This window comes from Ambystoma mexicanum, chromosome 6q (assembly GCF_040938575.1).
Source record: "Ambystoma mexicanum isolate Mex_15411 chromosome 6q, UKY_AmexF1_1, whole genome shotgun sequence".
Lineage (NCBI taxonomy): Eukaryota > Metazoa > Chordata > Amphibia > Caudata > Ambystomatidae > Ambystoma > Ambystoma mexicanum.
Genome location: NC_090937.1, coordinates 270299388 through 270319103, shown reverse-complemented (window position 1 = coordinate 270319103; position 19716 = coordinate 270299388). Strand labels below are relative to the sequence as shown.

The 19716-nt window shown below is 47.4% G+C and overlaps 1 protein-coding gene across 1 annotated transcript in view; it reads right to left on the bottom strand.

Moving 5' to 3' along the window:
* The window catches only part of HERC3 (HECT and RLD domain containing E3 ubiquitin protein ligase 3), a 1960519-nt gene that overhangs the window by 1659589 nt on the left and 281214 nt on the right, over positions 1 to 19716 (bottom strand). Inside the window, exon 3 of the mRNA XM_069630741.1 lies at positions 5124 to 5283. Coding sequence (XP_069486842.1) covers positions 5124 to 5283 — 160 coding nt within the window. The remainder of the gene's footprint in view (positions 1 to 5123; positions 5284 to 19716) is intronic.

Genomic DNA, 19716 nt, shown 5'->3' with positions numbered 1-19716 from the left:
CCTAGGTTGGCGTAGCATATGACAGACACATAAATAAGCATATATGGCAAGGCGAGCACCTGGGCTGGTCAGAGCGGCATTTGGCCCGAGTGACCAGTGAGAGGCAGTTTGGGAGGGGCGAGAGCCGGAGTGGTCATGGACAATTCGAGTGTGAGACTGTGCGGTAAGGAACAACTTGGGGTTGTCCTCCAATTGCACATTTGGGTGGCAACTTCTCAAACAGCAATCTGGTGTCTGGCGCAGTAGAGGAGGCGTATTAGATGGCCTGTAAAGGTGGTGCAAAGAGAGGTGGCAGCATATGGGTCCGCAGTTTGCAATAGGGTACGTCAAGCAGGAATGGTGGATTGGGCTTACCATCAATGGCAATACGAAGTGTAGCACGGCGGATAGCTGAGCAGAGTGGCGGGCCCCGGAGCCCCGGGAAGGCCCGGACAGGCACAGACAGGCTCCAGCCTTATGAGGCAGGCTTTTGGAGGCAGGGCCAGCTTACGCCTTCCAGCGGTGATTGTCAGGCCAAATACAATGTAGCAGCCAATCGGAGCAGGAAGCTCTGCTGCCTTAGTTGCTAGGCAACGGTAATCGAAATAGTACGGCAGCCATTTTCTTTGTGCTCCTCGTGCAGAGCACAGCGATCTCGATGCGGAGAGAGGAGACTGCATCAATATGCTGCAGAGTGCAGCTTTTTCCAAATAGTGGGATACACAGCTGGTAAAATCTGCTTACCCTGCAAGCAGGATGTTGCTGCCGTCGGCATGGCACGCGCTTCTCCAGAAGCCAGTGTCTGATGTAGGGGAAGGGCTCCTGCCCTCCCTAGACTACTGCAAGCGTGAAGACACTGCTTATTTTATGCCTTGCACTCCATCATGCATCCACAGTGGGACCCTCCTTCGCTTTCTAGGCCATAACAATCTTGTGTTTGGCCAACACGCAGATCAGGTCTTTCATTCTGGTAATGTGTGCAGTGTGTTTCTTCCCCTATGGGAACATCCCCCAACAGGCAGGTGTCAGGTAGCCAAGAATGCATCCCAATATCCCTATGGGCCACTTTGTCTGCAATTGCCCCCCAGTACCTTTGTGCCACCGGGCAGCTCCAAAACATGTGCAGCATATCCACCTCATCAGCCGCACATCTGGGACAGACCTGCAGTACGGGGTCATATATGCCCATTGCGTAACATAATTGCCGCAATTTGAAACAGGCATTCCGGGAGACCTTTCTTACTGGAAACCAATTTGTATATTCGAGAGACAACATGGCTCCCACTGAGAGATATTGTGCATAACCTCCAAACCCGGGTCAAGCTCCATACCCTCATGTAGTGCAGGCTATCTTTTCCCGATCTCTCTCACCAGGCCTGAATATAACAGGAACTGGCACCCATGTATGCCTGATGTCAGTCTTAAGACACCAAAGTCCACCATCTCCTCATTCTGCAACAAGTCCCCCACTGTGGCCACCCCGTTCATTTACCAATATCTTCTGATCCCCTGCACCTGGTTGGAACCTGCCCTCAACAGGGGAATGTTAGAGGAATAGGGAATACGTGACCCCCCCAGGATCCTCCACATGCTGCGCCAGAGGGGCCTTCCCAAAGATACGTTGAAAAAGTGATAACACATGCGGCAGCACCACCATTTTCAAAAGAGCCACTCTGCCCATCATCGACAATGGAAGCTTCCTCCAGAATGCCACAGACTTAACAATCCCATCCATAGCTCTCTGCGTATGATGTGTCTGTGTAGCGGAAAAGTCATGTCGGACATTCACCCCAAGGTATCTGAAAGTATCCGTCACCCAGGGCAGGCCTAGGGCGGGCAGCAAGATGCTACTGCGGCCCCGCAGCCCAGCAAACGAGAGCAAGCAGGACTTTGATATGCTAATTTCTATACCGAGACCTCTGAAAATCTTTCAATCACGTCAAGAAGGTATTGTAAGTTGTCCTCCGGGTATGTAACGTAGAGGAGCATATCATCAGCTTACAACGATATGAACTGTTTATCCCATTCAGCCAGGATGCCTGCCTCCAAATACTCAGATCTAATGAAAGCTGCAAGCGGCTCCAAAGCTAAGCTAAACAGTATTGGGGACAGCAGACTGCCCTGCCTAGTGCCTTTCCCAGGTGCCCACCTCTCAGATCTGTCTGCCCATACACACCCTGGCCGTGGGACCGAAGTACACTACGCAAACCCATCGCAGAAACCCATCCCCAATACCAAGTGTGACGCAAGACTCATATAACCAATTCCATCGGACAGAGTCAAAGGCCTTGGCCTTAACCGCAGCTAAACAGGCCACTGCACATTCAAACCCTGAGTTCCTAGTGTTATCTATAATGTGGTTATCTATAATGTGGTGAAGTCTCCTCAGGTTCCATGTGGTGTTCCTGCCCAGCACATACCCTGTCTGGTACTCGTATCAGAATCCCAATCACACTCTTTAACCTGGCAGCCAGGAAAGCCGTAAGAATCTTACAATGTTGATTGACCATAGACTCTCAGCTGCAATTTAGCTCTGGCTTATTAGGTTTAAGCACAGGGACTATGAATGATTCCTGCAGGCTGTCCGACAGCATCTCTATCTCGTACGCCTCCTTCAGTGTCTCCAAGAGCCTGCGAGCCAGCCTCTCAGCATACCCTCCCATCCGCTCCCGGGTTTTGCCTGAAGGTAGGTCCCGTATTACAGCCAATAAGTCTTAAACTAAAAGCGGGGCGTCCAACATCTCCCTCTGATCTGGCTGGAGGAGAGGCAGTTCTATATGGCACAAGGCTTCAGCAATGTCATTGCCGCAGGCCTCCGCACCAGCTGAAAACAGGGTCGCATAGTATTTAGCGAAGACCTTGTTAATCTCCTTTTGCCCATGCCTAACAGCCCCCCTTTTCAACCCTTATAGCACTTATTTCCCTCTTCCCCTTCTACACAACCAAGCCAACAATCCCCCAGGTGTATCACCCTCCATATGAAGCTTCCGCGTGTAATCTGCAAAGTCAAATTTTCCCAACCGGTCACATTCTGTCACACACTGCTGCCGCAGTTCCGTCAGGTTGCCTGCTTCCTGTCTCATTCCCGACACCCTCTCCTCTGCCAACTGTATCCTTCCCTCCAAAGCTGTGAGGGAATCCATTATCTCCTTCTGGAGCCCCCCCCCCTTTTGCCTATTGCCTCTCCCTGAACCACAGTCTTAAAGGCTTCCCACAGCGTTCCCATGCTATCCACACTACCACTTTTAATGTCAAAAAAATAATCCATTGCCTCGCCCAGATGTTCTCAAAATGTGTCAAGGAGAGCCTTGGCTCATAACCCCCAAGTAGGGGCTGGGGGTCTGCACAATCTCCGCCACCACATGCCCATCAACAGTGCATCATCAGAAGAACCCTGGTCCTAAAGACGACTTCTGTAAATTCCCCCAGTGATTCCTGCCCCGTAAAAATATAATTTATGCGGGGGTGCACCCTGTGTGGGTCCGAGTAATACGAATACGGCCTGTCCCTTGCAAGCATTGCTCTCCATCCATCAATGCAAGGTTCTCCAGCAATTCCCTCATGGCTTTGATAGGGGGTGGGGCAGGGGGCAGGCCTCTTGAATTTATTACCCTGCCTGTCCATTGTTGGGTCCAAAGTACAGTTAAAATCCCCCCACCCTTCAGATCCACAGGGTTCCCCAATAATGGGACAGCCTTCAGTAGAGTGAAGCAAAGAACAAAGTGGCGGCACGGTTAGGAGTGTAGGAACTGACAATGCATACCTTCCTCCCCTCCAAGAGTCCCAGAACAAGCACCATTCTACCATTGTCACCCCCCTTGGTTTCCAGGATCCTAAAGGGGACAGCAGGTGCGATCCACACCAGGGCACCTCGGCAAATGCGGAGTAGGGGGAGCCACACAGCTGCCCTCCCCAATTTTCAGCGAGCGTGTTCTGTTTGTCCCAGGTAAGCTGCGTCTCCTGTAATCGAGCTATCCCCACCCCTGTTCTATCCAAATATACAAACACCCTAAGTCTTTTAATGTAGTCATTCAGGCCGCAGACATTCCACGTAACGACACGCACGCTACCAGTCATACTCACATCCTAGGGTCTAAATCGTCCCCACTGACCCCCACACAACTCCTCCCCATCAACACCTGCCCACCTCCCAAGCCATGCCCTCCACATTACCCACCCAGTCGCCCTATTCATCCACAGATACAGCCGAAGCCGCCCACCAAACTCTTGCCACGAGCAGAAACAACAAACCCCAAAACTCCCCCACAACTGCCAAACACCCCAGACCCCCCACAACTCCCCCCAACCATGTAATATTGGCCCAATAGCTACAAGCGTATTCAGGCCTAACTGCGTTTCACACTCTATGTGTATATTTCCTGGGGAAACTTTATTGCATGTGGGTCAACATTTAAATCAGTATTCTCCATTGTCGCAGCTGGTGGAAAGGGAGTCTGTGTAAATTAAAGGGAAATTATGTGGAGACATTCTCCAACATAAAAATAAAGTATATATGTTTTTCCCTCACGCTCCCTAATGTGCAGGTGAAAAGGCCTGAAGGTGTCGCAGACCGCCAATCTGAGGGAACCACAAGGCCCACTGGCGATGATTCATTTTGGGCAAGTAGTAGGCTCTGTCAAGCGAACTTCGACGATAATGACAGTGACAACACAGATAAGTAGCTCAAGTATTGCTCAATCTCGAGCTACATATTAATATTTTATGAACTCTGCGTAATGCGACAAATCCAGGGCCAGGAAAAAATAAATCCGAGGACCTCGACCCATGAAGGATCATGGGTACTGTACATGTCCCAGTAGGGATAGTATTACGGAAATGCCCTGTCGACAACATGGTTCCGACTTAGAAAATAAATATTGTAATAGTCCACACCAACCAGTAGATCTCGTATCGAAAGCATGTTATTCTAAGCAGAACCACAAGCCTCAGAACAGAGGTTTCAATTAGGCAAATTGGAGTTACTCATTTTCTAACAGCAGAAGCAAAATTAGCCATTAACCCCACCTGAATTCATACCCATGTTCTTCAGGTTACACACATATCTGTCACATGTACACTAAGCAAGTACAATGGCAAGAAGACATTACGCATCTCCCCATGTTGAAAGCACTTTTTTACTTTACCTTGGTATGGAGACTGATATTTCCATGGTAGCATGTCCCAGCTGTCCATCACTACTTGCGCCCCATGAGAACAGTTGTCCATTGCTGCTGACTGCGAGGCTATGCAACTCTCCGCAAGCAACATGGACGATATCTTCCTCTGCCAATGCCTCCACTTGTTCTGAAAGATGCATGGAAATGAAATAGCTTAAGGGGCTGATCGCTATTGTTAAAAAGGGCAGGCAAATTGACAATGGGCAATTTGAGGAGTGAACAATACCTGGTAAAGCACCCATTCAGGCCCAGATATTCATCATAAATCTATGTGTATACCCTGTTTAGCACAGTTTATTTTAATGGCAATGGCATGTCATCATATATTTGAAAACTACTTAAACAAAACTCCAACTTATTTTCCATGTTCATAGTCTCCACATAGCCCCGTCCAAGGTACAAAATTGAATACTTCATGAAACTGCACCCAATCAGAAAACTGTCCGAGGGGATAGAAGTCCCCAGCATGTCAGGTTCTTCATACAAGCAATGTCATCTTCAAGGTAGTTTGGCTAGGAACATCTTCTAAAGAGTCAAACATGGTGTTAAGTATTGACAACGTGATAGGTGATGTGGGCTATCCTTGTAAGGCATGCTCAGCTACCTTTGAGACTTCTAACCAGGGAAAATAATCTGGCAAGAACACTAGATATGCTAATGGGACAAAGTGTGTTGGGTGTAGTGTGCACTAAGCTGAGGCCATATACAGATAGTTATTCCATAATGATTGTGACTGATTAGTGACCCTTTCACTGGGCACATGCAGAGATTATTTTACCAGATACAGAATTATAAAGAGGTAGCTTATCAACTATGGGGATACAGTCCACCAAGGGTTTCAGAGTGATATCTGATGGACAACTTGAGCTTGGTTCAAGGCTATGCCATCACAAAGTACTCCAGGGTCGAATGTACACACCATAGTTAAAAGCTATGCCTCTATAATGTTATGTTGTGTATGGCCCTGTGAGTTAATTTTCCACTCCCTGCAATTTTTCCACAATTTTTCCACTATTCTGTGCAATGCTGGTCCATGGTAAAAGGGAGGCATGTGAAAACTATATGAAAGCTAAAAGAATACCATGTTCCTCCTCATCTCACCACCAAAGCAACCAGAAATTGAGAAAAATGAAATACCTTGCATAGTCATATTCCATCGGCTGTGATGTCATGGCAGTTTAATGTGTATTCCATAATCCTCAGTCATGATGTCACAGCAAGATGGAACATCCAGAACGGAAAATATTTGCCCGTTTTCATACACAGCATTGTAAATGCTTCAGTACCCACATCACCCTCCTCCAACAGAGGTATTTTAGTGCTTCTATGCAAGAGCAGACTCTTTTCAATGCCATCTTTGTTTTCTTCTCTCAACCTTTCCGTACAAGCAGACTTCAGAAGTTGAAACGTGTGTTACTAGAGGAGCATTTAAAGAAATCTACTTTTCTGGCCAGAACCGATTGTTCTTTCTGACAAATCCTCTGGAATGTAAATTAAAGCAAGCAGGACAACAAGTGTGGGTGACTTAGCACCTGTTCTAAACCCCCTAATTCATTCAAGCCTTCTTGAGAACTCATGATGTGAAGGTCATTAGCATTGTATGTGCAATTCCCCACACCGCCAGGATGAACAAAGTCGCTTACTTAAGCGCGAATGTTAACATACCAGTATTCATCATCTCCAAAAGTAAGTGACATGTTTTTCTGGGATGTCTCCTCTGCGTACAGGGATGTCTTAATTTAAGTTATTACATCATTTTGATCCCAGAGGTGGCTGCGAACTGATTATAGCACAAAGGTGGATCATTCTTGTTCAATGTAGTATCATTTTCATGCTAATTAAGGAGAATTTAAAAACACAAGGGGCCTCATCACGAGTTTGGCGGTATCCCGGCGGTAATACCGTGGGATGGGATACCGCCCAATGCTAATATCGCTAATGCAACTCTGTCCGAGTTGCCAGGGGTGGTAAATCCCCATTCCCCATTGTGTCCAAAGGACCCAATGGTGTTGGGCAGTGTTACCGCCGGCGGTAAAAGCACCGAAAACAGACCAAAAATTGTAATTTTTACCTCCGGCAAAAAGCTGAGTGGTAAAAATACCGTTTTCCACCCAACTCGTGATTTGGCCAACCCTTAAATGCGGTGGTAATACCGTTACCACCGCATTTAAGGGTTCAGGCCACACTTGTGATGAGGCCCAGAATATCAAATGAACAATGATTTCTACCAGAGGCGGTATGTATTAAGTTATTTTGTACTGCGCCAGCTCACCACCGTAGTAGTCTCAAAGCACGTAAACCATGTCCGAGTTAAGGACTATTAAGCCCCACCATGGGACAGCGGGACCTTTGTCTACTTACGATGCATTGACCAGGAGAGATGTTTTGAAGTCAAAAATGGTGCAGAACATAAGAAGGTATGTAAGCAGGTGATCAATAGGTGGATATTGCTGTATGTTGAATATATACGTAAAGTTTGGGTTTGTGAGGGCCTCGAGACGTGCTTGGGGTATCCTAAGTATATTGTGGGCATGGTTGACTAGAGTCCTCCCAACGGATGGGCCGAGTCTTTTTAAAAGGTCTAGATGAATAGGCTGCCCAAGCCCAAGGAAAACTGTGCTAAGTATATGTGTTGCTTGTGAGGTAAAACAAATGGAACAGTTCCAAAGGGTAATTGCAGAAAGATGATATAGCGTATGAATAAGGCGAAAGGATGGGCATCATCACTCTCTAATGAACATCACAATAACACCTGATCAATAGCTACGTGTCATGCCAAACAGAGCGCAATGTGGTCAACAGAGGGGTCTAGAGTTGGATGCTTCAATGTGCTGGCAATCGGCCATTAATGTAAAATGATGTACTGAAACATCAAATACTATGAATGGGTGGGAAGAGTGAGAAGGACATTCTGGGCGACGAGTTGGGAAGGATGGCAGTTAGCCTGGAATGGGGCAAGATTTTGGGAAAACATTTCTTCATGTCTTTTCGTAATTGAATGGAAGACATTTCCAAGGTGTTCAGGAGATGCATTCAGGACTAGCCCCTGATGGAGAATTTGCTGTGTTTCAAATGGCGCTGCTAATATTGTTTGAAGGTGTTTTGCCAATAGGAACACACAGCTGGAAAGCCTTTTCTTCATCTTGTGAGATTGGGCAGACCATGGGCAGACCATGGATAGAGGTCTTCAGTTGGCTACATGGCTACATTATGTTAATGGGAGTGGTCAATGTAGTTCAGCATGTTCCCTTGTACTTTTTCTAGTCTCTTTCATACTGCATGCTCACACATACTGAAGAAAGTGTTCTAATTCTGTCTGAAATTAACATTTCTGAACATTTGCAAAATCTGAACTAGACAGATGGGAGCTATATAAATGCCATTAGCATAAATGCACCTAGCCTTTTATTAAACATTTTTATTAGTTTATTCAAACAAACAATACAAACCAAACTTTCAGTGCATGTAATAACATTTCAATTATACATCACTTCATTATGTCCACCGCTTTCCCTATCCCACCCCCCCTTTCGAGCCTACTTTCTCTCATATTCTGTTTCTGCATCCTGCGGTAGGGATTCCTCTTCCACGAGTTCCGTTGGGGCCCGCATTGGCCCAAATAACTCTGCTATTAGTGATTTCCAGGCCATCAGGGTCTCCGTTTCTTCCTCCCCGCCGGCCCTGCTCGTTTCCTGCCACACCATGGTTTCTGCCTCAGCCCATTTCCACCATACTTCTAGTCGTGGTCTGTGGCATGTGTTCCACCCCATAGCAATTCTCCTCTTTGCAAGTACATACGCCAGGTCTTTTAGTTTGCTCACGTGTTTAAACTTACGTGGTCTAGAAAACCCACCTATCAAGCAGGCCCACACTGTATCCACCTCGATCTTGGTACCCCCCCTTTCTCCCAATCTGTGTGCCACTTCACCCCAGGAGCGCTCAATGATCGGGCATGACCAAAACATATGCACCATTCCAACATTTTCCTCATCACATTTGGGGCATGCTTGCCGTCTTGCATTTTTGAATCTAGCTATCCTCTGAGGTGTCATATACGCCCTGTGTGTAATATATAGTTGTATCTGCTGCAGTCTAGCATTCCTTGACACCTTTTTGTGATACCCTTGGGCCCTTTCCCACATCTCATCACTCATCGGGACTCCCACTTCCGCCTCCCACTCTTGTCTCAGTTGCACTACCTCTTTTCCCACTTTGGTCATCATCAACTCATATATTCTAGATATCTCATGTCCCCCTTCCGCTATATCATATATCGTATCTATGGTAGCATCCGGCTCCTCCCCTAGTACCACTTTGGACCATGTCATCTTGATTCTTCGCACCACTCTATGATACGTAATATACTGGCCCGTGTGTAAACCAGTTTCCTCCCCCAACACATCGAAGTCCATTATAGTCCCCTCTTGCCACATGTCACTCATTGTTGCTATACCCACCGGTTCCCAGTGGTTCCTGATCATCATCTTTAGTTGCCTTTCTTCACCCGCTAGCGCGACCAGCGGTACCTGTGGGGAGCACAGGAGTGGGTTCTCCGTCATGTGGCATGCCCTGCGCAACATCTTCCACCCAAGTAACATCATCTTTGGACGCCCTACCATTTCTGCCTTGGGCAGCAACATAATTTCCTTTAAGTAGAATGGAGCACAGTCCTGTCGAAACAGCCTGGACTCCGAGGTCACCTCCTCTGAGAGCCACTTAGCTACATAATGCAGCTGGCTTGCTATATAATAAACTTCGTAGTTAGGCAGTTTTATACCCCTTTCTCATATGGGTTTTGTAGCTTCCAGAGGGCCACTCTGTTTCGTGTTCCATGCCAAAGGAAATCCCTGCACATACCATCTAATTTAATGAAGAATTTCTTCGCTATCAAGTATGGTATGTTCCCAAAGCAGTGCAAGAGCCTAGGTAGGACCACCATCTTCAACATTGCCCCACGCCCCATCATTGCTAAAGGCAGCTTCACCCAGAACTTCATGCAATTTTCAATTTTCTTAATCGCTACTTCTGTATTTTACTGATGCTCCTCTTCCACTGTGTGGTATATATCTATCCCAAGATATCGGAATGTGCTAACCTCCCATGGTATCTGCAGCACCAGTAGTTGTTTTAATGGGATCCCTTTATATCTACCCAGTGGGAACATGCTAGATTTCTGGGGGTTCACTGCTATACCAGACAGCCCTGCATATCTCTCCATCACCTCCAAGATGTATTGGAGGTTTTCTTCCGGGTGTCGCAAGTACAACAACATATCATCCACATACAAGGAAATTAAGTGTTGTTCCCCTCCGACAGCAATGCCTATCATATCATACTGCTGCCTCAGGTATATGGCTAGGGGTTCCAGGGCCAGTATATAAAGCATGGGAGACCATGGGCATCCCAGTCTAGGTCTACGGAGTTGCCACCTTTCCGATATCACTGCCCCCGTCTTAACTCTGGCCAGTGGTTCACTATATAACATTTTTGCCCACTGTAGGTATCCCGGCCTATTCCATAGCCAGCCAAGGCCGCCATCAGCCACGGCCATTTGACCGAGTCAAAGGCCTTTATTGCGTCCAACGATACAGTTGCCAATTCGCCTTCGTTCTCGTTTCCATACTCAATAACTCGATGGAGTCGCCTAAGATTATTGGATATGTTCCTATTCGGAGCATACTCTGTCTGGTCAGAATGTATTAATTTTCCAATAACCCTCCTCAGTCTATTTGCCAAAATGGCTGTCAGTATTTTACTGTCCTGATTTAACATCGATAGGGGTCTATACGACCCACAGCTATGTCCAGGCTTATTGGGTTTGGGAAGCAGTATTATAATCGCTTCTCTGAGGGACTCTGGCAGTTTACCTATCTCATATGCCTTGTTCAACATCTCTAAAAGCGGGGGGAGCACCTCTCCCTTAAATATCTTATAGAATTTGCTCGGGAGTCCATCAGCCCCCGGAGTCTTGCTGGTGGGAACTGCTGCACCACCTCCTCTAACTCTCTAGAGTAATCGGTGCATCCAACTCCACTCGCTCCTCTGCGCTGCTCTGCGGCAGTCCTATGTCCTCCAGTGTTCCCGCTATCTTTGTGCGATTACTCTCCTCATCATCTCAATATAGTAGCCTGTAGTACTCTGCAAACTCCTGGTTCACCCCTTCTTGGGTATCAACAGTGCTCCCATCTTCCCTTGTTATTGTTCTAATTGTGGGCCTGGGGGTCTCACTCTTATATAGCCATGCCAAGATCCTTCCTGGTTTATCCCCTCCTGCATGCTGTATCTCTATGTATTTTTTTATAGTTAAGGTTACATAGTCTCTCCCAATACCCAGCAAATTTCTGTTGCAGCCTGAGTATGAGTTCAGTGTCTTCCTTGGTATTATCTTCTCCCCTCAGCGCCCTCTCTAGTTCTTCTTCTGTTTCCTGTAGCTCAGCCAGAATCCCTCCTTGCAGCCCTTTGGACTTTGCTATAGCTACCCCTCTTATCACAACTTTAAAGGCCCCCCCAAAGGGTGCTCGCCGAGTCCACACTGCCAGTATTGATCTCGAAGTAGTTAATAATCTCCTTCCTCATATCTTCCCTAAAAAAGGGATCTTTCAGCGCCTCTGCTCTGAGGCACCATGTCGGGATCCTCGCTCTCGGGGGTCGATATTGCCATCCTAGGATTAATGGAGAGTGGTCCGAGAGGACCCTCGCTTTATATTCTGTCTGCGTGATCTCTGTCAATATATCTTGCGTAGCAAAAATATAGTCCAACCTAGTATGTAGTTGCTGTGGAGCAGAATAGTGCGAATATTGCCTCTCTCTGGGATGTTGTGACCTCCATGCATCCTCAAACCCAAAATCATCCAGCAGTGTCTGCAATGCTTTGGCTGCTGGGGCGGGTCTGTCCATTTTCCCCATCTGTTCTGTCTACCTTAGGATTTAGTACACAATTAAAGTCTCCCCCCCCCAAAATCACCGCTCTCCCCACACACATGCTGAGGTGGTTACATAGGGTTCTAAAATATGTCCCTGTGTTTTGATTCGGAGCATACGTATTTATAATGCTCATCTCCCCGTTTTCCACCAGTCCCCTCATTATGACCATCCTCCCGTCCATTTCCACCATCGTCTGTAACAACTGAAAAGGGACATGCGGCGCCACCCAGATAATTACTCCCCTAGCATAAGCCGAATATAATGAGCCCACCATTTCTTCCCGATCATCTCCATCTTATCTCGCGTCAGGTGAGTCTCCTGCAACAGGGCTATGTCTATCTTCTGTCTGCGTAGGTATAACATAACCTTGTTCCTCTTTAAGTAGCTATTGAGCCCTCTAACATTCCAAGTAATTATTTTAAGATCCCCCATGGCCTGTTAGAATCCTACCCCTCCCCCCACCAGTGCAGTCCAAATCCAAGTTTATTTCCCTTCTATATAGGCTTGTTTCCCAACATGAACTCCCCTTAACTAAAAACGCATCAAACACCCCAGCCTCCCTCCCTCCTACCTCCCTTCCCTGCCCCAAGAATACCCTCCCCAACTGTTGCCCAGCTCCATCCCTGGATCTCAGACACCCCCGCATCTAGCCCTTTCTGGCAATATCCTGTACTAGCAGCTCAGCAGGGTAAATTCGCCCTAGTGGCTGTCTTATTACTACTTCCTAGGGGGAGGGTGCCTTCATCCTGCTGCTCCTGTTTGCTTCAAATTCACCATGCTTAATGCTACCCAGTTTACTTGTGTGCTTTATACTTTATAATCCAGTCCAACAAGTTCAACGAGTCCCAGAGTAACAATGCAATGTCAACGTTCTCCATCTATGCCATTCCCTTGTCATCTGTACCAGTCTCTTCTGGGACTCCCCCCCTGCCCCCCCTCCACATTTATCATTTCGTTATGCATGAAATATCCCCATCACTTATCGTGCTCCTCATGGTCCTGCTCCTCCTCTCGCTCCGGACAGCCCTGCGAGTCCAGCCATGCTGCCGCTTCCTCTGGAGTGTAAAAAAAAACGCTCTACTTTTATGCAGGACTTTGAGCTTCGCAGGATACAAAAGCATGTATTTAATTCCAGCCAAGCGCAATCTCCTCTTGACCACCACATAGCTGTAACGCTGTCTCTGCACTAGCATGGTGTAATCAGGCTACGCCGTGACGGTCGCGATGCTCTTTCTATCGTTCCTCCTTTACGAAAGTACTCCAAGATCTTCTCTCTATCTTTATAGTTCAGGATCTTTGCAATTATAGCCCGATGGCGAGCCCCAGGCCGCGGTTTCCTCATCACGGCCCTGTGTGCTCGCTCAAAAGTAAATCCTTGTGAGAGTTTGTCGACCCCTATCTCTTGCAGGATCATATTCTCCACATAGTCCGTGGGGTCCTGACCTCCTTCCCCCTCCGGCAGGCCGACCACGCAAATGTTGTTTCGTCTCGCCCTTCCTTCAGCTTCTTCCGCTCGGTTCTCGAGGTTAGCTACTTGCTGCTTTAGTATATGGACCTCCTTTGTGTTGCTTGCGCTGGTTTCTGTGTTGGATTTCACCGCACTCTCCAGACCACTCGTTCTTTCTGCCAGCGCTCTGACATCTTGTCGCAGTAGGGCAACCTCTAGTCCCACTGCATCTATTTTGGTCTCCAAGGCAGTTCGTAGGTCCACCATTGCTATACCCCATGAGGATTTCAGCTCTGTTATAGCTGCTAGGATCTGGTGTTTTCTTTTGCCGGGGTAACTTCCACAGACGCAGCTGCTGCACTTTGTGCCGATGCAGTGGGGGTCTGTTGCGTCTTCGCAAAGACGTCCATCGTGGTTTGTTTAGTATTGGACTTAGCTCCTCTCATCGACATCATGCGATCCTGCCTATGTGTCTAGTTCTAGTACTGTCATAACGTGCCAATTCAGCTTTCCCGTTTTCCTGTGCTGCCACAAGGAGAGTTGGGGCCTCCCACGTCCTTGACCGTTGTTACTTCTACCTATAGACCTCCTCAAACTCTTGGCAGAGCCATCTGTGGTCTGCCCATGCTGTACTCTGTGCGCCCGTGTCAGTGTTCACACAGATCCTGCAGGTGCCGTCATTGTTCTAACTCGACCCTGTATACAATGTTTCCGCCACCGTGGCAATCAATGGCCTGCACATTTGTTCCCTAGGGCATTAGATGTACCTCCTTCTCCTCCAGCATTACCCCACAGGCTCATTTAATACGTGATGCAATGTGCCCATTCTCTTTACGGAGTGGCATTACTAAATTAGTTATCTGGGCATCTGTCCCCAGCAGAGTGGAGAGTCCTTCCCTCACTGTGGTAAATAACTGCCATCCGGCATCCGTATCCCTTAAGTACTAATATGGCATTTCGTTTGTGCAGGGTACTTATTCCTTTGAAAGCAATGGCAGGGAGACGTTATGTTCAGTGTCTCATCTCAGCTTCCGCATACAATTATGAGCAGAAATGTATCATGCAAGCCACGCTGGCTCCCTCTCGCACAGCGCGGCTCGTTCACCATTGTTTAAGGTTGCAATGCAAAGCGATATGTCTTTTCCATCAGCTCTTCATCTGCCACTGTATATGCAGCCGCTCGGGACGGTCCGATCGTGTCTGGGGCTCCAATGCTATTGTAGCCAGCTTCCACTGAACGCGGCTACTGTATCTTCTGCACAGTTCGCTCCGCCGCTCCAAGTCCCGTAATTGGCCTCAATGTAACAAGGCGCTGCGTTCTATGAGCCTGTGTTGCTCACAATGTAAGGAGCGAGCGGGCACAAAGACAAAGCGCCGCACAAGTGTTGGATGCTGGGCCTCTTCATTAATCTCCACGGCACAGCTCAATTACCTCTGCTGTCGCGGCTGCGGTCCCTTTGCTGTCTGCCATATTGTGTGTCTTCGTGTATATGCAGCCGTATTCGTAAAAGTTCCTTTTCTTCTCAGCACTTCACTCAATTCACCTGCTTCTCTCAGTTATTACAAGGCACCTTTTCCGGCGCCTTTGCTTTTTATTCTTGAGGTACGCAGGTCATTTTTTCAGCATGTTATTTCCATGCGAGCCGTGCTGACTCCCTCTTGCACAGCGCGGCTCATTCGCCGTGGCTTGTTTAAGATAGCAATGTAGAACGATGTGTCTTTTCCATCGGCCCTGCGCCCGCTACTGTATAAGCGGCCGCCCTGAACGTTCCGTTCGTGTCTGGGGCTCCAGCGCTATTGTAGCAGACGTCCACTGAACGCAGCTACTGTATCTGCTACACAGTTCGTTCCACTGCTCCGAGTCCTTTAGTTGGTCTCCATATAACAGGGCGCTACGTTCTATGAGCCAGTGTTGCTCATAATGTGAGGAGCGAGCGGACACAAGGACAAAGCGCTGCATGAGTTTTGGATGCCGGTCCTCTTCATTAATCTCCCCGGTAAGGCTCAATTTCCTCTGCGATCGCGGCTGCAATCCCTTTGTTGTCCGCCATCTTGTGTGTCTTCATGTATATGCAGCCGCATGCTTAAAAGTTCCTTTTCTCCATAGCACTTTGCTCAATTTCCTCGCCTCTTGCAGTTATTACAGGGCACCTTTTCCGACGCCTTTGCTGTTATTCTTGAGGTGCGCAGGTCATTTATTCAGCGTGTTATTTCGGATCAAGGTCAGATCCTCAGGAGCTGCTCAGCAAGGCACGTCCTACACTATGGCTAGTTAGCCACGCCCCCAGCTTTTATCTTTGTTATGAAATCATTTGTATCAGGAGCCTAAGGGATCACTTAGTTACAGTTGCTGGGGGATTAAGGGTAGGATGATATGCGTTGAATCCAGCCCTTTAGCTTGGTTTAAACACACATATGTCTAGTTAATACAGGGGGGAAGGAGGGGGTTCCTGGATACCTTGCATCTGTTTCTTAGTTTCTTCAATAAAGAAAGTGATTTTCCACACAGTTTTCTGGATTTTTCAGTGCTTGGTGCATAAGTTAAGTATTTATTTATAACTCATTGAGTTATTTTGTGAGGTCAGCCTGATTGGCGCTCACATGGCTCGTTAATTCTATTCCATAGGTGATGTGGTTTACGTAGTTGACACATTCGCTTAATTCTTCTGATGTCCCTTTCCATATTAGGATAATGTCATCTATGTAGCGGGACCACTGGACAATTTGTTCCGTGAATCTTGTCTCTTGCATAGTGTGTTTTCTTTCGTAAGAGTGCATGTAGCAATTAGCGAAGGCTGGGGCATAACTTGCTCCCATTGCGATCCCCCTTGTCTGTTTATAGTATTCACCATTGAAGATGAATATGTTGTTTGTCAATGAGAATTTTAGAAATTCTTTGGTCATTTCTGCTTGTTCGAAATGTGAGGCAGATTCATTTGCAAGTAGGTATCCCATGCTTGCAATGACCAGCTCGTGGTCAATTGAAGTATATAGCGCTTTAACCTCTAGCGTTGCCAGAAGATAGTTTGGTTCCCATTTTATTTTGGAGAGAATCGCCAAGGTGTGCATAGAGTCTCTTAAGTATGTTGATATATCTAGCCAGAGTTTCTGTCAGTCCCCCTATGCCACTTAATGCATAGTGTTTGTTTGACAAGTTGAATTTTGTGTATGATCTTTCAGATCCGATGATGGTGAATGTTCTTTTGGGAACTCTGAGGCACTTGGCTTGCATTCAGCCAACTTTCAATTTGTGTTGTAGTCCAACTGTGTGATCTGTAGAGGGAGCACAATGCATGACCGCCCTGTATAGATTAGGAAATTCAAGCTGGAGACTCTCAGCACATCACGTTTAGTGGTCAGAGTAAACAAAACCAGAGCCTGGACCCAAAGCAATAACCTTAAAAGTACTTAATCGGCATGACAAGTCAGACCACTATTGACAAACCAAAGACATGGGGTACACAAAATATAACATTCTCTCCAGCATTGAAAATTTGTCATGACATTGAGCTGCCAGCTGCTGTGTCATCACCATTGCGTGATAATGGTGATGTGAACTGCATCATTAAGCCTAGAGGTCAGGGCTTATTTGATATCCAACACCGAATCCCTGTATTTCACTTTTGGAGAGCGTGAAACTGTGCCTCAGCCATCCATGACGTTATTACAGCCAGCCACCAAATCAACTCAACAGGTTGACTGAACAAGCTGACCAAAACGCACACTGCATGCAAATTCTTCCGATGCGACAGGTAGTATTCGAGGCGACAGGTAGCATTTGAGGTAATGTCACAGTGCGCAAAATGGTTTGGGTAATGTTTCAAATACTGTTCACTCCTGATGCTAGTTGGATCGACTGGGTAGATTTCATGGATTGAAGTGGCATTATCAGATGCCTCTTTAAGGTAGGATGATGATGGTGATGCATTGGATAACATTAGATGCTCCAATTCAGGTCCATACTGAATAAAAGGCCACTTTTTTCAATTTGTAGTTTACATGGTCAATGTTACCATTTATGACCCAACTGGCAACATGCACTACTGGCGCACTATTTTGAGGCCCGCAGTTTATTACATTTAAAGTAAACCGTGCTTCATATGCTGAATATTCAAAAATTCAATCTAACAATAACCGATAGAGATCATACATAAACACATGCTTAATCTACAGCTTAATCTCCCAGTTTAATCTACATACTGAATCTATTGGTTGCCTCCATGATCAGCAGTCTGGCTTCAGAGCAGCCAGAAGCAAAGAAACTGCTGTTCTGAATACCCGTGAAGTCTTGCTCTCCAATGTGGACTCCAACCTTCCTTCTGTCCTCATTCTCCTTGATTTATCCTCTGCTTTTGACACGGTCAACCACGCCATTGTGCTCAATTGTCTAAGACCACCTGGGTATCTCTGTTCAGGTCCTTGCCTGGTTGAACTCCTTTCTCATTGATCGACCCTCCCAGGTCCAACTTGGGTCTTTCCCCTCTTCCATTGCATTCTCTACTTGTGGTGTTCCCCAGGGGGCTAACCTCTCTCCCTGGCTAGTTAACCAGTACCTGGCACTTTTGGCCCACTGCATCTCTAACTTCTGCTCTAACTTTCAGTTTTATGCAGATGACACCCAGCTCTCATTCAGGCTCCCCTCAGCATCTACTGCTCCTTCTCTCATACCTGACTGTCTGCAATTCAGGAAAGGTGTGCCGCCAACAATCTCTGCATTATTGCCAGTAAGACTGAGATCCTCCTCATTGGGACTCCTGCTCCCGCCTTTCCACTCCCATTCTGGCCACCCTCACTGGGACCTCTACACGCTCCATCCAATGAGGCTAAGAACCTTGGGGTCATCTTTGACTCCACCCACTTCTTCTCTACTCACATCTCTGACGTCTCTAAGACGACACACTTTCAGCTGCACCTCAACAGAGGTATTCTTCATTTTCTCATTTTCCCACAGAAGCTCACTGTCTCCAGAGCCCTTGTCCTCTCTAGGCTGGACTACTGCCACAGCCTCTTTCTAAATCTGCCTGCCTTTACTCTTCAACCTCTACAACTTATCCAGAACAGGACTGCAAACCTTGTCCTTGGCCTCAAGCCCAGGGATTGCCTCTCTCCAGCACTGAAACCTCTCCACTGGCACCATGTGGCTTCAAATATCAAGTTCAAGACTGTCTGTCTCGTCCACAAGGCTTTCTGGGGCCAGGGACCACCCTACATCCAACTTTCTCCTCCTAAAAATCTTCCTTCTCGATCCCTCCACTCATCCACCTCCAACTCTGAGGGTCAGACGCTTCTCCAGGCAGAGAGTGGGGGCTAGATCTCTGTCTTGGGCAGGGGCCTCCCTCTGGAACAGCCTCTAAGCTTCTCAAACTTTAACAGGACCACCTAAGGTTCCGGAAACAACTCAAGACCTTCCTTTTTGCTTCTGCTTTCCCTCTCCCTCTCCCTTGCTGATGTCCCGGTCTGCTGCGCATACTGGTTATCTGGCTACCCACTGAATTTACAGGACCAGGCTCCTGCACGACCAGTTGCCCTTGCACTGCCTCCGGGCCTCCCATTCACTTTGGGACTGTATCTGTAACTCTAACTCTCCGCACTTTCGAGCCACCTCCCGGCTGCACTTACTAGTTACTTTGCACTCTCCCTGCCCCCTCCCCCCTGGAAGTGTTACCCCCTCCCACCCCGCTGCACTTGCACGATCTGTATGACACAACGCCTAGTAAGATTGTGGTTTTTGTCCTCCTTCTGTCCTCCCTTGTCTTGTCGTGCCTAGAAACACTTATATACAAGCGCGTTATAAGGTTTAAGTGACTTACCTGTAACTATTGTTTTCCAGCATGGGTCTGGCATGGATTCACATGCTCATGAATATTCCCGCGTTGTCAAGCTGGGAATCCTTGGTTAAAGAATAAAACATTTTCGCTTTCACTTAAAAACTGTATCCCTCCCCTAAACCAATAACTGTCCTCTGGGTCACACTGTCCCCATCCAATGACAGTCCTCTCCCCAAACCCCTCCTCTGGCAGCCATCTTCAGATTTGGTAAGTGGCAGTATGACCAAGAAAAGCCGCAGCGGGGCCGCAGGGAGGGTTCGCATTTGTGAATCCATGCCAGACCCATGTTGGAGAACAATACTTACAGGTAAGTAACTTAAACCTTCTCCAGCATGGGGTTTGGCATGGATTCAGAACCACG